General features: G+C 38.3%; 1 protein-coding gene across 8 annotated transcripts in view; it reads right to left on the bottom strand.

Annotated features, from left to right (window-relative positions):
• Positions 1-9987, bottom strand: part of HELZ (helicase with zinc finger) — a 157016-nt gene that overhangs the window by 9921 nt on the left and 137108 nt on the right. For all 8 annotated transcript variants that reach the window (XM_033438309.2, XM_012535043.3, XM_004275399.3 and 5 more), the window contains one exon: positions 1813-2065. In XM_033438309.2, the coding sequence (XP_033294200.2) occupies positions 1813-2065 (253 nt within the window). The remainder of the gene's footprint in view (positions 1-1812; positions 2066-9987) is intronic.

Raw genomic sequence — 9987 nt, 5'->3', positions numbered from 1 at the left:
GTCCCGCAGTGAGACTGGATCACCCCCTCGATCGCACAGGGTCTATTCTCATGATCTCCTCACTCAGCAGGCAGGCATTTACCAAGGTGATCAGTACCAAAATGGGAAATCCAAAGTTCAAAAAGGTCAGAGACATGAGCTTTGCTCTCAGGCTTGTAATTGTGGAGAAAATATGGCCATATCATGACCTCTTTCAAATTCCAAACCAATATAATAATGAACAGTTTCCTTCAACTCAAGAAATAAGTCTCAAACTTCAGAAAGAAGTTCCCCAAGTGGTGATTATTTTCCTTCTGATTCACCACCGGCAATTGCTACATTCCTCTAAAAATGAAATGAAAATATAAAATAGAATAAAATATAAAATAAAATAAGAAATACACACATACATACATACTGTTAGACAAGAAGCTGTGCTTCAGGATAGTAGTGATTTTGAATTAATTTTTAAATACTTAGCTAAGTGTTACTTTCAACGAAAGAATACTATTTGTCTCCTAGCAATGAAGAAAATAAGAATTTTATATTTGTGGAGAAGACACCATAAATGACATGTGCTCTGGGCACTTGCTCAGGAAATTTCAACTTTATCAGCTTTTTACTGATTTCGGCCAAAAGCTATCTTAAAATTTAGGCAGAAAAAAAGGAGAAATGATGTTGTCTTTAAAATAAATTATAATACACAAAACAACTAAGTAGTAACAAATTTTCATCACTTATTTGTAATTTAGATGTTTCTCAGGAAATTCAAATATGATGAGTGTATTTCTGTTAGACCTTTAAAATGACAAAGCAGTCCCAGGCAAAATACAACACTCTAACCATAGAAGGTACTAATGAAGGTTTAAAGATTAAAATGACCGTGTCTCTTGACAGGAAAGAAACCAATGCGTTTCTAATGCCTTTTGACCTACCACGTCTACTGTTCTAAAAAGAACATCCTCCAAAATGGGTCAGTCACAGGCACAATGGATTCACATTCTAAAGATGAACAAAATTAATTTAAAATACAAAGGTTGATGCTATCAAGGCAGAAATTCACCGACGATCACAGACTTGTTCACAAAGATAAATGACTGCAGCCTACAAAGAGAAGGCTATATAGATCGGAGAACTCAAACAGTATCATTCTTTACATTCCACATAAAAAAGAGGGAAACAAAGGAAAGATAAACGTGCACTCGCGTTCAAGGCTGAAGAAGACTTCAGACTTCCCAGCACACAGGTTTACAGCCATATCCATTCCAAGGCCTTCCTATGCCTTCTTTCTTTTCTTCTTTGGACTTGGATTTCTCAGTTCATTAGAATATAAGGAATAAATACTGGATTTCTAAATCTCAAAATGTCAGACTTTACTGGTTTCTCTTATGGCCAAACTCTATTGTGTAGCAAACTGTCAACAACTTTATTGACAATAAATCCTTGAAAACTGAAATTGACCTAACCAACTGCCGCCCCCAACCCAGAAGAAAACACGAAAATCCAGAAAACAAGCTTTTCCCAAGCAAAGGTGATCTGATTTAGAAATGCATTCTAGGTTCCCTTACTTCTTTCATGCATTCACAGGTTAAAATGATCAAAATGATCAGTTCCCAAATATGGGTAGGTCTACTTACCTTCCAGACCATAAACATGGAACCAATATAGTCCTAAATTAATGTGTATCCTGAGGCACACCTGCGAGCTATGAGCATTAAATACTGTTCCAAGATAATAATGCGAATGGAAGGAATGGGAGAAGAAAAACTCCATAAATACGCAGGAGCTGAGTAGTTAAAACTGCAATTGTGGCAACCCCCAACCCTGTCTTACCTATCAACTCTCTGGGCTGAGCTGTCCTGCTGGATCCATTGCACGGAATGTTCTGATAGGGGGTAGATGAGGTGGTGTTTACCCAGGACTCCGGGGAGGAAAAGTTGAAAGAAGATTGGTTATTATGGTCCTGAAGCTCTTTACACTGGGCAAGGCTGTCTTGAGGAGTGCTTACTTCTTCAGAACAAGGCTGGACTGAGCTAGATGAGATTCTTCTTTGGTACAAGGGCCGACCAGGTCCTCTGGGTTCATACTACACAAAGAAAAAGGACAGTTCATAAATCAGTGAAAACTTACACCCTACTCTCTTATGCACACAGCAGTCTCACTCTATTAAGTAGAAATTCTCAAAAACACTTTCTTCTGTGACTATCAAAACCCCCAAAAAGCAGCCTGAGCTGTGGACATGGTGTCAGGAGACCTGGGGTCAAAACTCAGTTCTGGCCCTTAGCAGGTATTCCTATGACAACACACGTCTAATTTCTGACTCTGTTTTCCTGTCTGTAAAGTATGGGGCTGAGCTACCTGTCTTCAGTTCTAAAGTTCTATCCACATTTTAGGTAACATTAGATTAAGAATAAGAATGAAGAAGCATATCTGCTCAAAATTAAATGGGGAAATTACAGTCACGATCAACTGAATCACAACATCTTGAACACATTCGTCCGTTTGAGACTCATCTCATGGGCCCTTCACAACCTCCTGGTTTGTCATTCCTTAGACCTGATGGTAAGACAGGGTTCCTCCCACCCAACAGAGGTACTCCCGATCGCCCTCTCTGCACGTCTTCCTTCGGAAAGTCTTCGACTGAAACGGAACATTCATTATTCTTCAACAAATCCTTCGTATGTTTGAAACCCAATTAACGTTTTTCTCCTCCCTACACTTGCACAACCAAAATTTCTTTGACTCTCCGACAGGATGTATTTGCCAGCATTTCATGATTTTTTACTGCTACTTAAGTGCCCTCCAAGCTCTCGGGCCCGATTGCTGTGGCCATGCTCAGGCTCAGTTCTAAAAGCAAAGGCAATACGGAGTAGCAGTCAGGTGTTCAGTCAGCCCGGCAGCATCACTCGGCAATTGACCTAGCCTCTTGGGAACTTCATCTGTAAATGTGGCTTCCCTGTCCACAATGCCTGCCTCTTAGGGCTGCTGTGAGACCTGAGCAAGTTCAGCATGCATAGTATTTGGCACATAGGAAGGTCTGCTGTTGATGTAACATAATGGATAAGCGTCCGTGTTAGAGCTTACATGACAGAACAGGATTGGCTTTTTACTGCCCCCTCTCCCTCCCCCCAAAGTAACAGATTTGCTATTCAGTTCGTGGTCATTATGATTGGGAGGAAACTTTCTTTTACCACCGTTGTTACAAATAACTGGAAATCAGGAACTAGAGATTAGATTACAAAGAAGAGAGAGAGAGATAGGCACAGAAATAGCAGGATTTGGGGGGAATATAAGATATCACAAGCAGATATTGTCAGGCCAATGAAACGCGGGAATTTGTGGGCCTAAGTATGTGAGAGTAAAGTCGTCACGGACGGAACCACAAGGGTACAAACGGGAAGGGAATGGGTCTGGATTGGCTGCCTTGAGCAGAAAGGCGGGAAGGGGAGGGAGGAGAGACCTCTCACTGTTAAATGAGGATGTCCAGGTCATTTCTACATTTCCAAAGTTTTAGCTACTGGATGAGAAAGGCGAGAGCTAATACTTCCATCCCATTAATACCTTTTCTCATATGTTTTTATTGTTCTTCTGTCTTTATGTATAGTATCTAAATTCATCTTTAGTTTTACTCTGCTTTAAAGGTATTTTTTTCCAATGGTTAAGATCATTCCAAATTTGATTCCTATTTTCTAGAATAGTAACCATTCTAACTAGTGTCAACTGTGAATTTAATCAGCACATTTGAAATTTCTTCATCAAGGTTATTAACTTATGGTGTTGAGTAGAATAACCAACATTCCTAAACTGCTTTATGTTCTGTATGGCTAGGCAATGAATGAATGGTCACAGCAGCTTGTACAGGGTGCCTTTTTTTATCAAGGTTTGTTATGAAGATGATTAGCTCTTAGACTCAAAGTGAAGTGCTTCTTTTTATTACCATGACCTGAGTGTTCAGCCCAGTCAGAAACTGTAGGGGATCACATTCTAAAGGCTTTATGTGTGGGCTTCCCTGGTGGCGCAGTGGTTGAGAGCCCACCTGCCGATGCAGGGGATGCGGGTTTGTGCCCCGGTCCGGGAAGATCCCACAAGCCGCGGGGTGGCTGGGCCCGTGAGCCATGGCCGCTGAGCCTGCGCATCTGGAGCCTGTGCCCCACAACGGGAGAGGCCACAACAGTGAGAGGCCCGCGTACCGCAAAAAAAAAAAAAAAAAAAGGCTTTATGTGTGAATACTAAAGTACAAAACTAAAATCTGTTATGGCCTCAGAAAACAGGTTATAATAATCAAATTCCCTGGTGATACTCGTACGAATTCCAGGCATTAACTCTATAAGCCCCTTTCTGCAATGAACGATATGTGAACCACAACGCTTAAATGAGGAAAACTAAAAACCAGAAAGCAGTGGAAAGCTGATATAAAAGGAGAAAATATTCAATTAAACTTTAAAAAAAATGTGTGTCATTTATACCTTCCAAACTGAAATCCAAAAAAATCACACAGTTGACACGCACAGTACTTGTGGAAGTATTGTGTAACATGTTTATAACAGCTCCTAAGCAGCTGCTGACAAAGATGAATGGGTAGATTAAGTATAAAATACAACTTCAAATGACATTATGAATGCAATTGATCCTCTGTTAGAAAAAGAACCAAAACTTGGCATTGTTTGAATGTTCTTAAAATTAGATATGTTGAAGATTTATCTATATGTATGTGTGTGTATGTATACACACACACACATAATATACATACGTACATATATAAATATAATATACAGATGGTCCCCTGGTATACCTACTTCATACAACACAGATGTAGGTAGATGCATGAAAATATGATTTGCTACTTTGGAATCTGTCCTCAAAGGTAATTTGAGGATAAGCAGAGAAATCTTGCTGACAACTGAATGAAATGGTTTATACACCAAATAAATTACCTTTTAGCAGTTTTGTAGTTTTCAGCATACAGACCCTGTACAGGTTTTGTTAATTTGCACCTAGCATTTAATTTTCCTCTGAGCTATTGTAATGGTACTTGCTCTTACATTTTGATTTCCAATTGAATGTTGCTAATATATGGAAATGGGATTGACTTGTGTTGACCTTTTACCTCAAAACCTTGCTAAATTCACATTAGTCAAAATTAATTTTTGTTGGTTTGTTTTCTGGGTAGATTCCTTGGGTTTTTCTACATTGACAATCATGTCATCTGTGAATAGGGAGAGTTTTATTTCTGCCTTTCCAAACTCTGTGTCTTTTCTTTTTATTGATGTACTGCACTGGCTAAGACTTCCAGGATAACGTTGAACAGGAATGTTGAGAGTGGACATCTTAACTCCTTCCTTATCTTAGAAGCGTTCAGCATTCAGTCTCTACCTTAATCATGATGGTAGCTGTAGGACTTTTATAGGTGCCCTTTAACAGGTTGAGGAATATCCTTCTACTTCTAGTTTGCCAAGAGTTTTTATGAGTGGATGTTCTGTTCTGTCAAATGTGTATAGGCTTTTTTTTGCGGGGGGGGATGTCTATTGATATAATCATGTGATTTTTCTCCCTAGACTGTTAGTATGGTGGATTACATTGATTTATTTTCAAACACTGGACCAGCCTTGCATTCTGGAAATAAGCTCCGACATGATTGTAGTGTATTGTTCTTTTTTATATATTGCTGAATTCAATTTGTTAATGTTTTGTTGAGGATATTGCAGTGATGTTCACAGATATGTCTGTAGTTTTCTCTTTCTTGTACTGTCTTTGTCTAGTTTTGGTATCAGAGTAATGCTAGCCATATACAGTAAGTTAAGAAGTGTGCCCTTCTCCTCCATTCTCTGGAAGAGATTGTGTAAATTGGTGGTATTTCTTTACATGTTTGGAGGAATTCAGCAGCGAACCATCTGGGCCTGCAGATTTCTTCTTTGGCAGGTTTTTAAACTACAAATTCAATTTTGTTAACAGTTATAAGACTATTCATATGCTATCTATTTAATCTTCAGTGAGTTTTTGTAGTTTGTGGTATTCAGAGAAGTGATCCATTTTATCTAAGTTGCTGAATTTTATGCAAAGAGTTGTTCACAGTATTCCTTTACTGTTATCCTTTTTAATGTCTACTGGATTCAGTGGTATCTCCTCTTTCGTGCCTGATATTGGTAGTTTGTGCTTCTCTCCTTTCCTCTGTCACTCTTGCTAAAGCTTTATCAGTTTTTTTTTTTTTTTTTTGCGGTACGCGGGCCTCTCACTGTTGTGGCCTCTCCCGTTGCGGAGCACAGGTTCCAGACGCGCAGGCCCAACGGCCATGGCTCACGGACCCAGCCACTACGCAGCATGTGGGATCCTCCCGGACCGGGGCACGAACCCGTGTCCCCTGCATCGGCAGGCGGACTCTCAACCACTGCGCCACCAGGGAAGCCCAAGCTTTATCAGTTTCATTGATCTTTCCAAAGAACTGGCTTTGGGTTTCACTGATTTTTCTCTATTATTTTTGTTTTCATTTTTTATTGAATTCAGTTCTCATCCTTATTATGCATCTTTATTATTCCCTTCCCTCTGCTTGATTTTAATTTATTTTATTCTTCCTTTTCTAATTTCTTGGGATAGAAGCTTAGATTATTGATCTGAGACATTTTCTAATTTCCCTTGAGACTTCCTCTTTCACTCATTTATTATTTAGATATATGCAGTTCAATTCCCAAGTCTTGGAGATTTTCTGGTTATCCTTTGGTTATGCATTTCTAGTTTAATTCCATTATGGTCAGATAACATATTTTATTGGTGAATGTGACATCTGCACTTGGAAAGATCATATATTCTGCTGTTGGTTGGAGTGCCCTATAATGTCACCTAATTGCAGTTGGTTAACGATGCTGCTCGCTTTTTCTATATCCTGGCTGATTTCCCGTCTATTAGATCTATTAAATACTGAGACGGGAGAGTCAAAGTCTCAAACTGTAATTGTGGATTTGTCTGTTACTCCTCTTAGATTTTGCTTCACGTATTTTGAAGTTCTGTTGTTAGATGCATACACACTTAAGACTGTTATTTCCTTTTAATGTACTGACCCTCTTATCAGTACTAATGTCCCTCTTGGATAACTTCCTATGCTCTGAAGTTTACTTTGTCTGACACTAATATAGCCACTCTAGCTTTCTTTTGATTAGTCTTTGCATGGTATGCCTTTCTCCATCCTTTGCTTTTAACTACCTATACTGTTATATTTTTAACGTTTCTTGTAGATAGCATATAATTAGAACTATTTGAAAAACCCATCCTGACAATCTCTGACTTTTAATTGGTATGTTTAGATCATGTATATAATGTAATTACTGATATGTTTAGATTTAAGTCAGTTGTCTTATGTCTTTTGTTTCCTGTTCATTTCCTGTTTTATGTTCCTTTGTTTTCCTTTTCCTGCCTTCTTTTGGGCTATTTGAACATGTTTTTGTAATTTCATTTTAATTTTGTGATTCTATGTCTCCTTGTATGATTTTTAAATAGGTGTTCTAGGGATAATGGAATACATACTTAACTTTTCATCATCTGCTTAGAATCTATATTTTATCACTTCAGTTGAGATGTAGAAAACTTATTACCATATTCGGTTCTTTACTTTTCCTCTTTATGCTATAGTTATAGTTGTTTTATATATTATATCTATATACACTGAAAAACAATCAGACAATGTTATATATTTTGCTCTCAACTGGGAATTTTGATAGAACTCAAGGAGAACAGTTTATCATATTTATCCAGATATTTACTGTATCTGTTGCTCAACTTCCATTGCTGATGTGCCTAGTTTCCTTCTGGTATCATTTTCCCTCTGTCTGAAGAACTTCCTTTAACAATTCTTTTAGAGGAGGTCTGCTGGCTAAAAATTCTCTTAGTTTTCCTTTATCAGTAAATGTCTTTATTTTCCCATCATTCCTGAAGGACAGTCTTGCAGCATATACATTTCTGGGTTAAAAGTTCTTTTCTTTCAGCACTTTAAAAATGTTTGCCACTTCCTTCTGGCTTCCATGGTTTCTGATGAGAAATCATTAGTCATTTGAATTATTGTTCTCTAATGAGATGTGTTTTCTCTGGCTTCTCTCAAGATTATTTTCTTTGCTTTTTGCTTTTAGCCATTTGATTATAATATGCCCAGGTGCAAATTTCTTTGGGTTTATCCTATTTAGGATTCACTCTGCTCCTTAAATCTGTAGGCTTATGTCTTTCACCAAACTTGGGAAGTTTTCTGCTATTATTTTGTCAGATATTTTTCAGCATCACATTTTTTTCTCCTCTCCTCCTTGGACTCTGATGAAATTCAAAAGATTGAATATTCAACCTCTGTTTTTGTCCCATAGGCCTCTGAGGCTCTGTGTTCCTCCCCACCCCCACACCCCATCCAATCTTTGTTCTTTCTGTAGTGCAGATTAGGTAAATTCTATTGATCTTCAAGTTCACTGACTCTCTCCTCTGTCATTTCCATTCTGCTACTGAGACCATCAAGTGAGTTTTAATTTTTGGTTATTGCATTTTTCAGTTTTAAAACGTCTACTTGGTTTTTTTTTTTTTTTTTTTTTTAATATCTCCTCTTTCTCTGCTAAGACTTTTTAACATTTGTTTCAAGAGGTCTGTGATTGCTCTTTGGAGCATTTTAATAATAAGATGCTTTCAAGTGTTTCCAGATAATTCCAAGGTCTGTATCATCTTACTGCGGGCACCTGTTGATGGGCTTTCCTGTGTGAGCTGAGATTTCCATAATTTCTCATATACTGAGTAAGCTTGGATTGTATTATGGACATTTTAAATATTAACTCATGAGACCCTGGGTTTGTTTAAATCCTACAGAGAATGTTGATACTGATATTTTTGTTTTAGCAGGTAACTGATCTGGTAATGTTAAGTTCCAACCTGTCTTCTGTGGGCTATGGTTTCAAAGTCAGCTTAGTTTTTAAAGCCTTTGTGGTGCTATCTGGATCTGCACTGAGTGTCTGCCACTCTGGATTCAGTCCGTGACCTGGGCAGAGGTCTATCCATCAGCTCAGTGCTCCATGTCTTTGGTATGCTAATTAGGATCTGATCCATGTATGTGTACATCAGACCTGGGCCCACGAATTCATAAACAATTCCAGAGTCACTTTCTTAAGCTCCTCCTCTCCATGAGCTCCCTGGTGATTTCTAGGTCCTTGGGAGCCCCCCTGATAGTCCTCTGACCAGAAACCACCCACTCCCACAACGTGCAGAGTCTAGGGCCAAGGGGCAGGAGGACAGACAGGAAAAGGCAACAAGGTCTGGCCCCACCCTCCTGGCACCACAGGCCCACCAAGCAGAGATGGCTCCCCTCCCTCAGAGTTCTGGCTCCCATAAGCTTTTGCTGTGATCAGGGCCATCACAGTGAAATTTTTGACTCCATATTGCAACTAACCTTTAAGAAACTACTAACTGCCAAGTTTTGGTGTAGTATCAAGGGGGAATATCTGTAATTTTCTGAAAAGGTCATTAAAATTTAAAATCCCTTTTCCAGGTACATATCTGCATGACAGAGTTTTCTTCATATACGTCAACCAAAATGACATATTGCAGAAGATTCGCAAAACTGAAAAACTGGCACTCTTTTCACTAAACATTTTTGTTTTGGAAAATACAGTTATTTTTGTTAACAAGGAATGAGTTTATTATTATAATTTTTAAATGAATTGATATTTATTTTAAATTATTAGTTTTAAACACTGATAGCTTATATTAAAAAAACTGTTGATAGATATTTAAACATCACATAAATAAAAGTTTTTGAGATCCTTCTGACGTGTGCATAAGGCTATTCACTGAAGCACTATTTTTTTTTTAATGGAATTGGTGGATCGCTTGGTAAACTCTAATTTTATTTTGTTATTTTATTTATTTATTTTTATTTCATTTATTTGTTTATTTTTGCTGTGTTGGGTCTTTGTTTCTGTGTGAGGGCTTTCTCTAGTTGTGGCAAGCGGGGGCCACTCTTCATAGTGGTGCACGGGCCTCTCACTATCGCGG

The sequence above is a fragment of the Orcinus orca genome, chromosome 19, assembly GCF_937001465.1.
Source record: "Orcinus orca chromosome 19, mOrcOrc1.1, whole genome shotgun sequence".
In the NCBI taxonomy this organism is placed as follows: Eukaryota; Metazoa; Chordata; class Mammalia; order Artiodactyla; family Delphinidae; genus Orcinus; species Orcinus orca.
The sequence above is the reverse complement of the archived record's forward strand: the minus strand, read 5'-3'. Positions and strand labels throughout refer to the sequence as shown.